Source organism: Bombina bombina, chromosome 4, assembly GCF_027579735.1.
Source record: "Bombina bombina isolate aBomBom1 chromosome 4, aBomBom1.pri, whole genome shotgun sequence".
NCBI classification, from domain to species: Eukaryota; Metazoa; Chordata; class Amphibia; order Anura; family Bombinatoridae; genus Bombina; species Bombina bombina.
The window spans coordinates 546,856,893-546,875,988 of NC_069502.1; the positions used below are offsets into that span (position 1 = coordinate 546,856,893).

The 19,096-nt window shown below is 40.0% G+C and overlaps 1 protein-coding gene across 1 annotated transcript in view; it reads right to left on the minus strand.

The window, feature by feature from the left end:
* Positions 1–19,096, minus strand: part of ME1 (malic enzyme 1) — an 809,599-nt gene that overhangs the window by 63,214 nt on the left and 727,289 nt on the right. Inside the window, exon 10 of the mRNA XM_053710486.1 lies at positions 9,678–9,783. Within this exon, the coding sequence (XP_053566461.1) occupies positions 9,678–9,783 (106 nt within the window). The remainder of the gene's footprint in view (positions 1–9,677; positions 9,784–19,096) is intronic.

Below are 19,096 nucleotides of genomic sequence, written 5' to 3' on the forward strand. Positions count from 1 at the left end.
TTGAAGGATGCAGACTTCTTCCTGTACCACTGCTTGAAGAAGGTGTCTTCCAGAAACTGGCAGTAGGACTGGGAGTTGAGCTTGACTCCATCCTCAACCCGAAAAGGCCCCACAAGCTCATCTTTGATGATACCAGCCCAAACCAGTACTCCACCTCCACCTTGCTGGCGTCTGAGTCGGACTGGAGCTCTCTGCCCTTTACCAATCCAGCCACGGGCCAATCCATCTGGCCCATCAAGACTCACTCTCATTTCATCAGTCCATAAAACCTTAGAAAAATCAGTCTTGAGATATTTCTTGGCCCAGTCTTGACGTTTCAGCTTGTGTGTCTTGTTCAGTGGTGGTCGTCGTTCAGCCTTTCTTACCTTGGCCATGTCTCTGAGTATTGCACACCTTGTGCTTTTGGGCACTCCAGTGATGTTGCAGCTCTGAAATATGGCCAAACTGGTGGCAAGTAGCATCTTGGCAGCTGCACGCTTGACTTTTCTCAGTTCATGGGCAGTTATTTTGCGCCTTGGTTTTTCCACACGCTTCTTGCAACCCTGTTGACTATTTTGAATGAAACGCTTGATTGTTCGATGATCACGCTTCAGAAGCTTTGCAATTTTAAGAGTGCTGCATCCCTCTGCAAGATATCTCACTATTTTTTACTTTTCTGAGCCTGTCAAGTCCTTCTTTTGACCCATTTTGCCAAAGGAAAGGAAGTTGCCTAATAATTATGCACACCTGATATAGGGTGTTGATGTCATTAGACCACACCCCTTCTCATTACAGAGATGCACATCACCTAATATGCTTAATTGGTAGTAGGCTTTCGAGCCTATACAGCTTGGAGTAAGACAACATGCATAAAGAGGATGATGTGGTCAAAATACTAATTTGCCTAATAATTCTGCACTCCCTGTAATTATATTAGTATGATCGCTAATTCTATTTTATAAATTTATATAAATAATTAAATTTTTATTCATTATCTTTTGTTCCTACCGTTACACTGCAAACTTCTCCCATCCTCTACTCCTATCTTTCTGTTCGGTGATGTATAGAGCGGTCCCACCCGCTCTATACCTATCTACAATGCGTGTTCACAATGGCCAGTCTACTGTGCATGCGCTTCGCATCAATACCGGCATCCAATGTGCATGCATTAATCTCGCTAGAAACATAGTACTCAATGAATAACACTAATGTATTCATTCAGTACTATGTTATTTGCCAAGTAAAGCAATGCGCTTCTCAGTTACGGAGCGGTCCGCGAAAGCAGATGACGCTATGATTTTTTCCCCCTAAGAATCGAAATGCGCATGCGCGAAACAGGAGCGCGCTCCAAACCTAATACTGACTAAAAAATATTAGGCATGCGCAGAATAAGATGTGGGCGGGTGACGTGGTTTGACGGCCGCCTAATGGCCAGATTTTCATTGGGCATGTAAAAAATGTGACCAGGACTTAACTCGCCTCATAAACGTAGCCAGTTACTTAGGACGTTGAAACACCATAACCCAGATGTGGTATTCCTTCAGGAGACCCATTGGCTGGACAAAGAGCCTCCCAGGCTCATATTGAAACTGCCTCTTATTCTAAAAAAGCTAGAGGAGTTGCTATATTGTTGCACAAGCGTCTGGCCTTCGAAAAAGTTCAAGTTATTAGAGACCCCCAGGCAAGATATGTTATTCTTATCTGTAAAATAAACCATGTTACCTATACCCTAGTGTCCGTTTATCTCCCGAATTCCATGCAGCCGCGATATCTTAAACATGTTCTCCATGCCCTTTCTCAAGTCCAACAGGGGAGAGTCCTCATAGCGGGTGACTTTAACATGGTCTGGGACCACCTATTAGACAGAAGACCCAAGTCTACAGTCCCAAAACCCTCCACGGCTTCACAACTTTCACACAGATTCCGGCAAATAATGTCTGCCTCGGGCCTGTACGATATATGGAGAGCCCTGCACCCTAAAGATCACGACTATACTCATTTCTCTCACCCCCACAAGCTATACTCAAGGCTTGATTACATCTTCTCGACAGCTGACTCCCTAGACTTAGTTAAGATGGCCAAGATTTCCCTTTGTGCCTGGTCTGATCATGACCTTGTTCAGGCCAACATTATCTCTACCAACACTACGCGCACGAGACTGCCCCACCAGATATTAGAGGACATACCCTTTAGAGAGGAACTCCGCAGGGATATCACCCACTTTATTCAAACTAACGACAATCTAACGGTCAGAGATGACACATTATGGGGTGCGGCTAAAGCTACAATCAGAGGTATTATTATCACTAAACAATCGCATCTTAGAAAGCAGGCAGGCCTCTCCCTCTCGCAAGCCCACATTAAATTACGACAACTAGAAGCATGCAATAGAAGTGCAGTCACAGCTGAGACCACATCTCAAATTATTGAGATTAAAGACCACATTTCCAGGATTGAACTGCGCAGAACCCAAATTAACCTCACCAAGCTTAAGCACCTATTTTACTATAAAGGAAATAAAGCTGATACCCTGTTGGCAAACAAGATTAGGAACAGATTGGGAGCATCCCGGATTCATTCCATACGCTCATCAGGCTCTCTTCTCCAGATCCCGTCTCAGATAGGTGACGCGTTTGCCGAATATTATGCCAAGCTCTATAATATAGCCACAGCCGAGTCTCCTAGGTCTTCCTCTCAGGAGGTTGTGGAGACCTACCTTAAGACCCTGTCGCTTCCCACGCTAGCCCCAGAACAACGTGACGTCCTGAGTTCCCCCTTCTCCCTTCCGGAAGTCTTGAGAGTTATTAAGAACGCAAAGTCTTTCAAGTCCCCTGGCCCAGATCGTTACCCGGCTCATTTCTATAAGGCTTATGCCCAGGAACTTGCCCCGTTGTTACTAAAATTCTATAACTTGGCTAGGGAGGAGGGCCACCTTATGAGTGAATTCCTCGAAGCCAATATTGTCACCATCCTTAAACCCGACAAGGACCCGTCGCTTTGCGCGAGTTACAGGCCTATCTCTTTGATAAACACGGACATCAAGTTCTATTCAAAGATTCTAGCTAATCGTCTCGCTAATTTTCTTCCTTCCCTTATAGATCCGGATCAGGTGGGTTTTGTCCCCCTCCGAGAGGGCCCAGATAACACGAGGCGCCTCCTTAACATACTCACTTTTGCCTCACGACTTCGTAGGCCGCTCGCGGTCATTTCTCTTGACGCCGAGAAGGCGTTCGACCGGGTCAGATGGCAATACCTTTGGGCAGTCCTTAAGAGATTCCATTTTCCCCCCCGACTTCATAGCGGCCGTTCAGGCCCTCTATTCCACCCCTACCGCATCTGTGAGTGGCTTGGGCTTTCACTCCTCTATCTTCTCCATTACAAATGGCACCAGACAGGGGTGCCCCCTCTCGCCGCTCTTGTTTGCCCTCTCAATCGAACCCCTGGCTGAGCAGATTAGAACTGACCTCCAAATTAAAGGTGTCACCCTGTCGGGCACCCTGCACAAAATCGCACTTTTTGCTGACGATGTAACTCTTTTCTTGTCACAGCCTGAGCAGGCGATACCCAGACTCCTCGATATACTCACCACCTTCGGGGCCCATTCTTACTACAGGTTAAACTTGTCAAAAACGCAAGTATACACGCAAGGGTTTACAGAGACACAGTTAGCCTCCTTCAAAGAGGCTTATAAATTTAATTGGACTGAACACTCTGTTCTACACTTGGGTGTCAGGATCTCTAGTAGCCTCCCTCAAACAATCAAAGATAACTATCTTCCCCTTCTAACATCGCTCCGTTCCCTCCGGAAGGACTGGAACCTCCAACATGTATCTTGGCTGGGGAGGATCACGGCATTGAAAATGTCTTTCCTCCCCAGGCTGACGTACCTATTCCACTGCCTGCCCATTAAAATACAGAGGCATCTGCTTCTTCAATTCCAAAGCGGGTTCACCAAATTCATTTGGATGGATAAACCCCCTAGAGTCACACACAGAGTACTTCAACTCCCTAAATCATTGGGGGGCATAGCTTCTCCGTCAGTGGTACGGTATTACGAGGGTGCAATGCTTACCCATGTTGCCCAATGGGGGGTGAAGTTGTCGGATGCCAAATGGAAATCCTTGGAACAGGCCTCGCTGCCCTTTCAAATCACTTTGCGGGACCTAATCTGGACCCGCCACATTGTCGTAGGGAATTAGTCCTAATCAATCCTATCGTCTCTGAATGCCTTGGCTTTTGGGATAGAATACGGCACCATCCTCATGTGGCCCCACACCCCTCCCCAGTCGCGTCTATCGCGTGTCTTCTTTCGGGTCTGCAAGACTCTCATCCTAATAAATGGGCCCAACTTGGAGTCAATAGTGTATCGGACCTTTGGTCCACGTCCCCTCGAGACTCATTTAAACAACTATCCCAGATCAGTGTCGAGGCCCAGGTCAAGATCAAGATCAAGATCTTCCTATGTAGTTGGGGTTTTAAACCCAACCTGGATAGACCACTAACTCTTTGGGAATCCGTATGGGCAAGGGGAGATCGGTTATGTAGGCCCCTTTCTTTCCATTATGTGCTTTTAGGCGGGTCGCAGTGCCCGGAAACCCCTAACCACCTATCCCGATGGGAAACGCTGACGGGGAGGCACACTACCCTTGAGGAGTGGGAACGCGCTTTCTCCCTGACCCAGAAAGCTATCCATTGCACAACGTTGTACGAAACTTATTTCAAACTTCTTTCTCACTGGTATTATGTGCCTACTAGGTTAGCGAAAATATTCCCGAAAGCGTCCCCCAAATGCTGGCGGAATTGTGGCACAGGGGAAACGCCCTTCACATATGGTGGGAGTGCCCCGTGATCCAGCCTCTTTGGCAAAAGTGTTTTTCGGTGTTACAGGGTATCGGTATTAGGCTCCCCAGGCTGCTTACTTCAGCCCTTCATCTAAATCTACATTCCCTTCCTAAAAATCAAGCATATATTTGCATCTACTTATTCATGACCACTAAATACTCTATTGTATGCTCCTGGAAAAAGGAACGGGCCCCAAGTTGGGCGACGATCTGTAACAAAATGGCATACATTTGCACAATGGAAAAAGATATCTTTTACAAGCTAAATAAATCTGACCTTTTTGAATTGATCTGGGCTGACTGGAAGGAGTCTTATAACACAGACTGGAAACCCAACGCAACAACTCGACACATAGTCCCCTGACTGCTCCCCCCCTATGACAGTCACCTATTTAGCTTACTTGTGACCTTATGTGGATGGCCCCCAATTCCCAATTTTGCCTTCTCCCCTACCACTTCCTCCCTCCCACCTACCCACTCCTTCCCCTCCCTCCTTCCTCTCTATCTGAGAGGCTCTCTACATCCATGCGGCATCTTCTATCTTCATCCATCCGACGAGGAGCGGCTCCATCTTCAAGACCTCCGGCGCGGAACATCCTCTTCTCCCGACGACTAGACGACGAATGAAGGTTCCTTTAAGGGACGTCATCCAAGATGGCGTCCCTCGAATTCCGATTGGCTGATAGGATTCTATCAGCCAATCGGAATTAAGGTAGGAAAAATCTGATTGGCTGATTCAATCAGCCAATCAGATTCAAGTTCAATCCGATTGGCTGATCCAATCAGCCAATCAGATTGAGCCCGCATTCTATTGGCTGTTACGATCAGCCAATAGAATGCAAGCTCAATCTGATTTGCTGATTGGATCAGCCAATCGGATTGAACTTGAATCTGATTGGCTGATTCAATCAGCCAATCAGATTTTTCCTAACTTAATTCCGATTGGCTGATAGAATCCTATCAGCCAATCGGAATTTGAGGGACGCGATCTTGGATGACGTCCCTTAAAGGAACCTTCATTCGTCGTTTAGTCGTCGGGAGAAGAGGATGTTCCGCGCTGGAGGTCTTGAAGATGGAGCCGCTCCTCGTCGGATGGATGAAGATAGAAGATGCCGCTTGGATGAAGATGTTTTCCGGTCCGGATGTCCTCTTCTGCCCAGATAGGATGAAGACTTCTGCCGCTCCGGATGTCTTCTTTTGGTCCATCACTGCTCGGCTGAGTGAAGACGAATCAAGGTAGGGAGATCTTCAGGGGGGTAGTGTTAGGTTTATTTTAAGGGGGGTTTGGGTTAGATTAGGGGTATGTGGGTGGTGGGTTGTAATGTTGGGGGGTGGTGTTTTTTTTTTACAGGCGAAAGAGCTGTTTACTTTGGGGCATGCCCCGCAAAAAGCCATTTTAAGGGCTGGTAAAATAATAGAGCTGGTTACTTTTTAATTTAGATTAGGGCAGTGAGTTTTTTAATTTTGGGGGGATTTGTTATTTTATTAGGGGGCTTAGAGTAGGTGTAATTAGTTTAAAATTCTTGTAATCTTTTTCTATTTTTTGTAATTTAGTGTTTGTTTGTTTTTGTAATTTAATTTAGTTGATTTAATTGTAGGTAATTGTAGGTAGTTTAATTAATTTATTGATAGTGTAGTGTTAGGTTTAATTGTAACTTAGGTTAGGATTTATTTTACAGGTAATTTTGTAATTATTTTAACTAGGTAGCTATTAAATAGTTAACTATTTAATAGCTATTGTACCTAGTTAAAATAAATACAAAGTTGCCTGTAAAATAAATATAAATCCTAAAATAGCTACAATATAATTATTCATTATATTGTAGCTATATTAGGGTTTATTTTACAGGTAAGTATTTAGCTTTAAATAGGATTAATTTATTTAATAAGAAATAATTTATTTCGTTAGATTAAAATTATATTTAATTTAGGGGGGTGTTAGGGTTAGGATTAGACTTAGCTTTAGGGGTTAATACATTTATTATAGTAGCGGTGAGGTCCGGTCGGCAGATTAGGGGTTAATAAGTGTAGGTAAGGTTGGGGGGGCAGAATAGGGGTTAATAAATATTATGTAGGTGTTGGCGATGTTAGGGGCAGCAGATTAGGGGTACATAGGGATAATGTAGGTGGCGACGGTGTCCGGTCGGCAGATTAGGGGTTAAAATTTTTTATTAGAGTGGCGGCGATGTGGGGGGCCCTCGGTTTAGGGGTACATAGGTAGTTTATGGGTGTTTATGGGTGTTTAGAGCACTTTAGAGCACAGTAGTTAAGAGCTTTATAAACCGGCGTTAGTCCGTAAAGCTCTTAACTCCTGACTTTTTTCTGCGGCTGGAGTCTTGTCGTTAGAGTTCTAACGCTCACTTCAGCCAAGACTCTAAATACCAGCGTTAGGAAGATCCAATTGAAAAGATAGGATACGCAATTGGCGTAAGGGGATCTGCGGTATTGAAAAGTTGCGGCTGGAAAGTGAGCGTTAGACCCTTTCCTGACTGACTCTAAATACCAGCGGGCGGTAAAAACCAGCGTTAGGACCCCTTAATGCTGGTTTTGACGGCTAACGCAGAACTCTAAATCTAGGCGATAATTTGAAGTATACTTTAACACTATAACTCAAATCTACTCAATCTGTCATATTCATATTTATATAATAACTAGCAGAGTGGTGACCATTGCACGCTTGTATATAAACAAGTAGCGGACAATCTTATGAGTCATAAGTAGAAACAGTGGCTGATATGCAACTGTTACTACAAATTAATACCTTTGTATCAGAGCATACTTATAGGAGGCGATAGTAATATTGCAAGTATTCACACAAGAGGAAGGAATATACATGAGCCATATATTTTCCAAAATTGAGCCACTAATCCAATCCACTCAGGAAACCCATGTTGTGGACAAATTATATAAAATATATATAAAATATATAAATATATAAAAGCCATTGAATCAGCTAATCACAACTCATATATACAATCGAGAAATAGCAACCCAAACGTCAACATACACAAATCAAGAAATAATTAAGTTGGAGAGTAATCAGGAAGGCACTTAGTAAATATTCTCATTTTTTTTAAATATATACAATCAATATATCAATACTAGGATTATATAAGTACCTAGAAATAATTGTAACGCTCAGCACTACATATATGTAAGTGAACATTAACAAAAATAAAAACGTTCAACATCCAATAACAATCACAACTGGGTATGTGACTCAATAATAAGAATATCTAATACTAAACATTAATCATACTCTTAGAAATATAATAACAATAAAGCGGCAACCCTAATCTAATAACCACAGTGTCCCTAAGATATTATACAAATAATTTAAAGGCTGAACTAAAAGGAATTAAGGGACACTTCTGGAACAGCAGCTGGATTTCAGATAGGGATTTTAATTTGTTTTGTTGTTTTCCATCTTTTAAAAGGATTAATAAAAGTTACATTTTATCAAACCAAGTTACTACCTGTCGAATAGTCTGGGCATAAAGTGCTAATATAGCATTTCTTTTTGTGGAACTTTGTTCCAATAGTTTTTTTGTATTTCTATCCATGTTGAATCCATCAACAAGCTTCTCACATACATTTAGATAACAACTAGATTCATCTATGGATCATGCATTCACTAAAACCAATAGAGAAACCATTAGATAATAGTGAGTTTAAAGGTATTAAAAAAATAAGAAAATAAGGAACCAAGAAAATTCTGACTCTACCCAACAGAGCAACCTGGAATGTGTGAATGTGTTGCAACTAGGAGTTATACTGCTTATGGATATGTTTTAAATCTTGTGGTAAGATCTGAGAAGCAGCTGAGCGGGTGATCATTTAATCTTTATTATGGGAGGTACTTGAGATTTGTCTTTACACTTATTGGTTTTAGTTTATTACCTGACTAGTAAGTTGAATAATTCTAAAGAAAAATTAGTCACTTTATTTATGCTCACATCTATGGCTATGTTTGCCTGGTGTCCAGTATTTAACGGGACAGTCCTATAGTTTAGCAGGCTGTCCAGTAAAATCTTCATAAAAATATTGGGCACTCAAATGTCAAGTTCGTGGGTTTTAGTTAAATGTAACAGGCCGTATATGCCTCAATGCATTACAAACAGAGCAAAAACAATTAGCCACAGTCAGGGGGTCAAACAAACACTATATTGTGCATGTGTAGTGCAGCAGCTGAAGAGTTAAATGGTTGATTTATATATTACTGATGTATATGATGTATATATTTATTTACGCGTTTGGATCAAGGGTGGGGACTTTTGGGGGAGCATTGAGTGACCCCAGCTATCATCGTGCTCAGTCAACTAGCGATTGTACAGTATTTTTGTGATTGACAGCTGGAAACCCTATGTACGGCTAATGCACCTGATGTACAAGAATTTGTGTCTCACTGCTGTGATGAAATACTTCTTACTGCTCTTCTCCGTACAACAGTTAGATATATTTTCAGTGCGCCTTGCAACATCGGCACAGAAAACACTATAGGTCGATGACTAAACGCTATTTAGCAAGGGAAAGTGGATATGGATCCCTCACATATAAACACATATATGATTCTGTTCCTCTCTGTACAGTCAGACATTAGACAAGATGGTAACTTCCATTACCATTTTGTTACACCAATTGGTAGTTTATTTTAATATTTAAGAGCACTAACAAACAAAGAATTAGATTACTTTTTGTCTTAGTCATTTTTAATCCCACATAATTTGAATTGGTGACTTTTGAAAGGACAGAATTCTATTAACACATAATAAGTAGTTGCCAACTTATATACGATTCCTCCTTTTTTGGTAAATACATCAAAAGCAATAACAATGTAAAAAACAAAACAATGGTTACCTATTAAAGCAGATGGTTTGATATTTTTGACAACATCCTCCAAATGCTTCATTTCCTCATGTGCCTGGGCAAAGTGTTCCTTTTCATGAGTTAGGGACGCTCTACCCTACGAGACAGATGACAATAATAAAAGACAAATATATTTGTTAATCAGCACTTGTGATCATTTTTTTCATTCATTACTATAAACATAAAGCAAGTTCCACAATAAGTCGCGCTGCTTTAGGCTCACTAATTGTAGGAAACGTTTTCTTCACAAAACCCAAACTGCAATCAGTAGACTTGATTACAATAACACAATAATGCCTCCCAGAAACGTCAATTATTTAGCTGGAGTTTTGCATAAAAGTGCAATTACAGTGTATTGTTATATATACCAGAGCCTGCAGTAACTACTAATGATGGTTGGGATGTGTTTGGAAAATCTGTCTAAAGGTCGTTTAACCAAAATAGAAAGTTTTTAAAAACTATGAATTTATTCTGTAATATTTGTACAGTAACCTCATCGAAACGACAAAGCATTGCATTCGTCTCGGTTTGGTCAATGTATCCACAGATTTTTACAAGATGCAGGACAATATTTTTGCTTGTGCATGTTATGGTGCACAAAACAAAATTAAAATAGGGATTATGCCGAAATGTATTTTTCACTGTTATTACAATCACCTGGCACTTGTGTGGCCTCAGGACCACTCACTTAAAAGAGGATTGGCTTTTACAGATAAAGAAACAACATTTATGCTTACCTGATAAAATTTCTTTCTTTCCGGGCATGGAGAGTCCACAATGTCATTCCAATTACTAGTGGGATATTCAACTCCTGGCCAGCAGGAGGTGGCAAAGATCACCCCAGCAAAGCTGTTAAGTGTAACTTCCATTACCCATAATCCCCAGTCATTCAGCTGAAGGAAAATGGAAAAAAAAAAAAACACAAGGGTATAGAGGTACCTGAGGTTTACTAAAACAAAACTGCTGAATTATAATTAAAAAGAGGTCGGGTCGTGGACTCTCCATGCCCGCAAAGAAAGAAATTTATCAGTTAAGCATACATTTTGTTTTCTTTCCTATGGCATGAAGAGTCCACAACGCCATTCCAATTACTAGTGGGAACCAATACCTAAGCAAGGGGACACAAGGCAGGAGGACCTAAACAGAAGGCACCACCGCTTGAAGAACCTTTCTCCCAAAAGAGGCCTCAGCTGCGGCAAAATACAATTTGTAGAATTTGGAAAAAGTAAGCAGAGGACCATGTTGCCGCCTTGACAATCTGTTCCACAGAAGCTTCATTTTTGAAAGCCCAAGATGAGGAGACAGCCCTAGTGGAATGAGCCGTAATTCTCTCAGGAGGCTGCTGTCCTGCTGTCTCATAAGCTAAATAAATCATACTTCTTAACCAGAGAGAAAGGGTAGTAGAAGTGGCCTTCTGACCCTTACGCTTTCCAGAGAAAACAACAAACAGGGCAGAAGATTGCCGAAAATCTTTATTAGCTTGTAGGTAAAATTTTAGAGCATACACAACATCCAAGTTATGCAAAAGACGTTCCTTATTAGAAGAAGGATTAGGACAAAAGGAAGGAACAACAATTTCCTGATTAATGTTTTGATCCGACACCACCTTAGGGAGAAACCCCAATTTAGTACGAAGGACCGCCTTATCTGTATAAAAAATAAGCTCAGAAACTCTGCGAGCGGAAACAAAGGAGAAACAAAACCTTCCAAGATAACAGTTTTATATCAACAACATGCATCGGCTCAAATGGAGCCTGCTGCAAAACTTTAAGAGCTAGGTTAAGGCTCCAAGATGGAGCAACAGGTTTAAACACAGGCCTGATTCTGACCAGGGCCTGAACAAAAGCTTGAACAATTTGCAAATCAGTCAGACGTTTGTGCAAAAGAATAGACAGTGCAGATATCTGACCCTTCAGAGCACTGACTGACAACCCTTTCTCCAGGCCATCCTGAAGAAAGATAAAATGCTAGGAATTCTCACCCGGCTCCAGGAGAAACCCTTAGATTTGCACCAATAAAGGTATTTACGCAATACTTTATGGTAAATCTTGTGAGTAACAGGTTTGCAAGCCTGAAGCATAGTATCAATGACCGCTTCAGAAAAACCACGTCTAGACAGAACTAGGTGTTCAATCTCCAAGCAGTCAGCTTCAGAGAATCCAAGTTTGGATGGAGGAATGGACCCTGAATTAGAAAGTCCTTCCTCAGAGGTAACCTCCAAGGAAGAAGAGATCACATCCTTACCAGATCCGCAAACCAGATCCTGCGAGGCCATGCAGGAGCTATTAGAATTACCGATGCTAGTAATTGGAATGACGTTGTGGACTCTCCATGCCATAGGTAAGAAATTTCATGTGCCTCAGTGTGTAACAGATGTTAAAGGGATATTAAACAGTGCTCCTTTGCTAAAAACAAATATGTTAAATCAAAGTAAACATAAGAAGAAACATGTTGTGTAAAAAACAGCAAACAACTTACTGGTTTTCTTGCAAAATTAGCACTTAGAATTTCTCACTGTAGCCCCTGCCCCAAGTGTGGTAAAAGTAGAACAATTTTGAAACTTAAGTTTTATTCTGGCAGTTCTTAATATGAGCAAATCTGACTCCCTGTTTACGTAGTCTATTCACTTAATACTAAACCAACTCTGGAAGTTTAATGACATCATGCTAGATAAGTTTCCTGTATAGACCACAGCCTCCTTGTAGGGCTGTGTAAGAAAGTAATGGACACTACACATTAAAAACAAATAAAAGGTAAAATCCATTTAAATAACTGAATAATGCAAATTGCAATAATTTCTATTAAGTATATTTCACTGCTTATTGCTTTTTTTATATTACAACAACGAAACAGGTTGTTTAATATCCCTTTAACCCCTCATCATTTTGATAGAAATGCTTATGGTTATATTAGGTGATCTCTTGTGCCAGGCTTCTCTTTCAAAAGAGGTGTCACATAACAATATTCTTTCTAAAGCTAGGGGCACTAGCATCATCTGATTTCAAGAGGAGCATGAAGCATATCATATTAAAGAGGGGCATTTTTATGTGTTGTGCCTGCTGTCATAGGTATAGTAAATACATTACGTAGTTAATATAAATTTGTATGTTCCAAAAAGTACATGAAATTACATCAGAGCTTCAGGGTGTAATGTATATTTTGCATAGAGTCTGATGTGGCTGGTTTCAGACAAAAGCTCCAATCACAAGAGAAAACACCACACACATGGGAGACAAACAGAGCAAAGAAAACTCAAGTGTGTTTAATAGCAATTAAAAAAAACTTGCACCAAACAATGCACAAACTGCACCTTAATTCCTGCTTTGTTTTCTTTTGTTTGAAAACAATAAGAAAACAATACTTTCCTCACTAAAGGAAACCATGAACTTCACTCCATTGACAGCATTATTCAGCTGTCCAACAAAGGAGAGAAGGATACCAATGTCCAAAGAAATATCATTGATAAATCCCTGTTTACTTATCTATTTATAGAATGGCCAAATACCCCCATTTTTTACACAGCGAGGAAAGTATTGTTTTCTTAGATACTGTAGCATATAGGAACTCTAGTGGTTTGTTAATTGTAGATATTCACAAAAACCCCCACTGATAGAAACACATTATTAGCATATGATAGTTATCATCCTGATCGACTAAAGAATTCTCTCCCACGTAGCCAAATGCTAAGGGTTAAAAGAATAGTAACAGATAACTTGTTGGCAGAACAGAGATTAAATGAAATGCCCATGAGGTTTAAGGATAGAGGTTATCCTGGTCCTTTGGTAAATGAGGAGAAAAAGAGGATTCTAGAGGAAGTACCTGTCACAATTGAGAAAGAGAAAAAGCCACAGCGTATAGTTTGTGTTACTCAGTATAATCCTTACAGTAAAGATATCTCTAAGATAAGATTATACACACATTGGAATGTTCTTAAGGATTGTAATCCTGACATCATAGCCTTTAGGGATCCCCCCATGATGGCCTATAAAAGAGTACCTACCTTAAAAGACAAGTTGGTAAAGAGTGATGTGGGATCTAGAAAGGTACAGGGCCAAACCTATATTACATCTAAAAATACTGGCACTTTCCCGTGTTTGGGATGTGCCAGTTGTAATGGTAATTAAAGGCAAAGATTGTTTACACCCCTTAACAGGTAGAAAATTCAGAATTAGGGAACATTTCACGTGTGACTCATCCTATGTCATTTACCTAATAAAATGTCCCTGTTTGAGGATTTACTTAGGTGAGACGACCAGTAAGGTGAGAGATAGGATGAGTCAACACAGGTCAAATATCCGTTGTGGAGATTTAAATGCCCCTGTTTCCAGTCATTTTTTGGAGGCTGGGCACAGTATAAGTCATCTCAGGTGGCAAATAATTGATGGCATAGGTAGGTTATATAGAGGAGGTAATAGGGAACAATTATTAAAACAAAAGGAATCCTTCTCGATCCATAAACTTAACACCATGATTCCTGTGGGCCTAAATAGGGAGTTCGATTTTGCTGTGTTTCTATAAGGTTAAATATTTAGAGGCATTTGACTAATATAGGTAACTTTTAATAGGTTTGTATTATAGAATAATTTATCAATAAGGATTAAATATAAAAGCAAGGTAACTTGTTATAGTTGAATGCATTATTATATGACACCAGCTAGGTGGCGCTGTATTATTGTAATTTTGATAAGTGTGGGAAGGGTTAAAGTTTCCCTTTATAAAGGCTCAATGCACACCTGTTGATTCTATGCATGATTAAGGGAACTGTTTGTTTGTACCTACTGGAATAAATTTCTAAAGTTTGTTTATAATATTTGGTGCTGTGGATTATTGCAACACTTGAATTAAAAAAAGTGCATATAATGCTACTCACAATAACTACAGGATAAAAGAACGTTCAGCTAAGGTTCTTACAAGCTCCCGCCATCAGCTGAAAATGACGCTCCAAGTTAAAATATTTTGCTTGGGTTGGTTGTCAGACTCAGTGATCAGCTGTATGAAGTGGTGGATAACCACAGAGGGCTTTGCTTTATGATTTTCGGTGTTCTATCTTGTATTAGAGTTTTTTTGAACATTTTGTTTCTTTGATATTAAACAAATCTTGAATCTTTTTTGTCCTTTTATGTCTCTTATGTTTGTAGTATTTAGATTTTTTATGTCAAGACAAGTACATACAAATGACAAGATCCACTCTTCTTATCAAAAACCTCCCTGCTGCCAGTCTGGTACAGATAATCACCTCTATAATGTGTATATCATGATATAGAATGGTATGTGACCTCTCTTTCAAAATTACTGAATTGCCCTGTTTTCATCAAGGTTTTTTCTCCAATAAGTTAGTCATAGGGGGAGTTTAATAGCCCCTCTATAAAAACCTTGTGCCCATGATAATGATCACCTGAATACTAGGGGGTTGTAACATATACCTGCCTGATATCACTGTCCCTTTAAGACTGCCTTCCCTACTACTGACAATCATACTTTTTGGGGAGTATTTGCATTCAACTTACCTGCCAAATTAATAAATCATTCATGCACCTGATTCCCTCAGTCTCTTTTTAAATCTCAGGCCTAATGTGCATTGCATTTGCTTTGAAGTTTTGTTCCAGAACAACAGAGGTCTGTCAGTGTTCCAGTATGGATTTTACCAGCATATTCAAACTACAGCCTTTCCTTTTAGCTAAGCTTAAAATCATCTAATCGCATGTATCCATATAATTCCCATTTTGTTTCCTGGACACTGCTACTTGGCAAACTCTGAACTTTTTCTAAATTACAAGTATGCATTTGATTATAGTCACTCTCTAATTGCTACAACAGCATCATACTCAGAATTTTATAACTATTCACTGAAATAAGTTGTCATAGCTTAAATATCCTCCTGCAAATATATTAATATATTCAGAACTCTGCATCTATGTGTTCAGTTAAACAGCTTTCCTGTGATTCTCCAATATATGCACAAACCATATTTAATGCCTTAAACTTGCTATTTATACAATTTGTCTATCACCTGTGCTGTTATGCTTATTACTCTGGCATACAGCTCTAAATAATATCAAGTACTATGAACCTGCAGCAATTCTTTGCATCTATGAGTCACAATCTTCTACCAGTTTACGCTGAAGCCTCAACATCTTACATTGCTATATTTTTCACTCATGAATCCTGCAGCTACTCCTATTAACTATAAGTCACAGTATCAATTTATGTTTCCATTGAAGCCAGAATATATTGTATACATATGTTTTACTCTCCATGAATTCTACAATAACTTCTTGCAACTATGAATCACAGAATATCATCTATCCACGTCCAGGATACTCTTCCCCGAGTCAGGGGTTTGTGTCTCCAATTCCCTACCACTGCCCCAAGGGTCTGTGTCCTGAGTGCATGTACACCGGAGCATGACAGGGGCCAGTAATGTCACATTTAAAAGAAGAGGTCATTGCTCCACTAGGTCATTTGGGGAGTGAGGTCTGAGTTCAACAGAGGTCTTAGCAGATAATAGCCATAATGACTAGTAGAACACAGAAATAAGCAATGGCTAGGAGGACACAAAAGTAGGTAACGATTATAGCAATAAACAGAATGCTAAGTAAAGCCAGTTGTATTAAATCTGCTGGATATAATAAAAAAGCAGGGCCTTGAACCATGTAGCAGACTAAAACCAGTTTATTGCATGCTTCCAGTGCACATCCACCCACTTTGATAAACTCATTACCCAGGAACCAGCTACTAAGGGTTAAAAGAATTGTTACTGATGTAGACAGTGGCTTAGAAATGGGTGAAAGGTTTGTGCAAAGTAGAAAGAGTAATGGACAATACAGGGGGTCACATAGACAAATACAAAATATGGGGCAAGAGGAGACAATATATGAGGAGACAAAATATGGGGCAAGAGGAGACAATAAGAGATTGTTTTTTTGTCTCTGAGTATAACCCCTAAGTAGTAATATACTGAGAATTATTAGAAAGCACCAGTATACTTTGAGGGATTGTCATTCTGATGAGGAATCCTTTACATCTTTTCCTATGCCTGACTATACAAGGTACAAGAATATCAGGGTCAACTAATCAGGGCTGATATTGGTGGTGAGAGAAAGATGGGACAGAACTGCATTATGACTCAGAGGTGTGAGTGTTACACATGTCTTGGCTGTGGCAGCTCCAATAGTATAAGTAAGGGCTCTGAAATAATGCACCCTTGAACACGAAAAATACATTAAATTGCTGGTTTCTACAGATACTGTGTACAACAGCCTCAGACTGGCATGGACCGCTACCTTAGCAGCTGATCTTAGGGAATCTCAGGTTAGAGTTATACACCAAGACTACATCACCCATGGCAGACTGAGTAAGTGGAGGAAGAATTTCTCTAATGTGTGTGGGAAATGTTCTTTTCCAGATGCTGATTTTTTACATTACCTTTGGTACTGGATAAATAACTGGATAAAAGATAGGGAGCAACGAGTAGCAGTAAATGGATCATACTCAGATTGGACAAAGGTAATCAGTGGCGTCCCCCAGGGATCAGTACTGGGCCCTGTTCTTTTTAATATTTTTATAAATGACTTGGAGCAAGGATTAAATAGCGACATCTCTATTTTTGCAGATGATACTAAGTTAAGTAAGGTCATTAGGTCAGAGCAGGATGAACTCTCTTTGCAAAGGGATTTGCTAAAATTAGAACTATGGGCAAGTGAATGGAAAATGAGATTTAATACGGAAAAATGTAAGGTTCTACATTTTGGAAGTAAAAATAAGCAGGCTATGTATTTTTTAAATGGGACAAGACTTAGCCAAACACAGGAGGAAAGGGATTTGGGAGTAGTAATAGATAACAAGCTAAAGATGAGTGCACAATGCAGGGCAGCGGCTTCAAAGGCTAATAAGATACTAGCATGTATTAAAAGAGGCATTGATTCAAGGGAGGAAAGCATAATTCTGTCATTATATAAAGCCCTGGTAAGACCTCACCTTGAGTTTGGAGTGCAGTTCTGGGGACCGATTGCTAAAAAAGATATTGCAGAACTAGAAAAAGTTCAGAGAAGGGCCACAAAGCTAATAAGGGGATTGGAGAAATTAACCTATGAGGAGAGGCTAGCCAAACTGGGTCTGTTCTCTTTAGAAAAAAGGCGCTTGAGAGGTGACATGATTACTTTATATAAATATATTCAAGGCCCATATACAGAGATGGCAGAAGCTCTTTTTATTCCAAGAAAATTGGTTCTGACAAGAGGTCATAATTTAAGGTTGGAGGAAAGGAGATTTAATCTCCTGCAACGGAAACGTTTTTTCACTGTAAGAGCAATAAAATTGTGGAACTCATTACCAAAGGAGGTAGTGAATGCCAATACCATAGATACATTTAAAAATAGTCTGGATAAATTTCTGTATATAAACAAAATTCATGGATATGATTGCTAGTATTAAATGGGTCACATTTTATAAGTATTTTAGATTTGTATAGGTTGAACTCGATGGACTTCAGTCTTTTTTCAACCTTATCTACTATGTTACTATGTTACTGCCCTAAAGTTAGGATATATTGGGGCCAAATTTCTCACTGGATGTCCGCATTGTATCATGTCCGCATTTTATCATGTCCGCTCACACTTTGATAAATTGACCCCATTGTGTTAAGCCACCAGATCCACTTGGCTTCTCTATTAGGAAGGTCCCTATCACCCCCTCTCAATTTTTTGGAGGCACTATCAATAATCATGAACCTTAGCTGGCTAGCCTGGTGGCCCATTTGAGCAAAGTGTGCTGGAACTGGGAGATGAGGCATTTTCTCATTTCTGATGGTCGACTTATGTTGACAAATGCGATCTCTGATCCTTTGGGTTGTCTCGACAACATATAATAGCCCACCTGGGCATTTCAACGCATAGATAACATAAGTCGAGTTGCAAGTAAAAAATCTTTTAATATGATATTGCTTCCCAGTATGGGGATGGGAAATAACACCACCATTAATTACACTTTTGCATTGCGCGTACCCCAAACATGGGAAAGTTCCCTATTTTGTAGTGCCAAAAAACTGCTTTCGGGCACTATCAGGGGATTTAGTGGGCATAGCATGGACCAACTTTCTACCTATAGTGTTGCCTCTCTGATAAGAGGCCCTAGGAATTTCCTGAAATTCCTTAATGTCTGGACACATATACACGTTTTAGCAGTGACACGAGCAGCTTGCACACCAGAAGATATACAGGTGCTGGTCCTATACCTAAGTTTGTGCTATGAGAGTAAAATAACGTATATCTGTTTCATAAAACAGTAGTTCCAAATCTTGCTTCTTTGGAAAACTTTTGAACTTGATGTAACATTCCTAATTTTTATATAATTTTATTTATATGTATAATAATAGAATCAGGAAAAGAATTAGGTGATATTTAATAGTAACA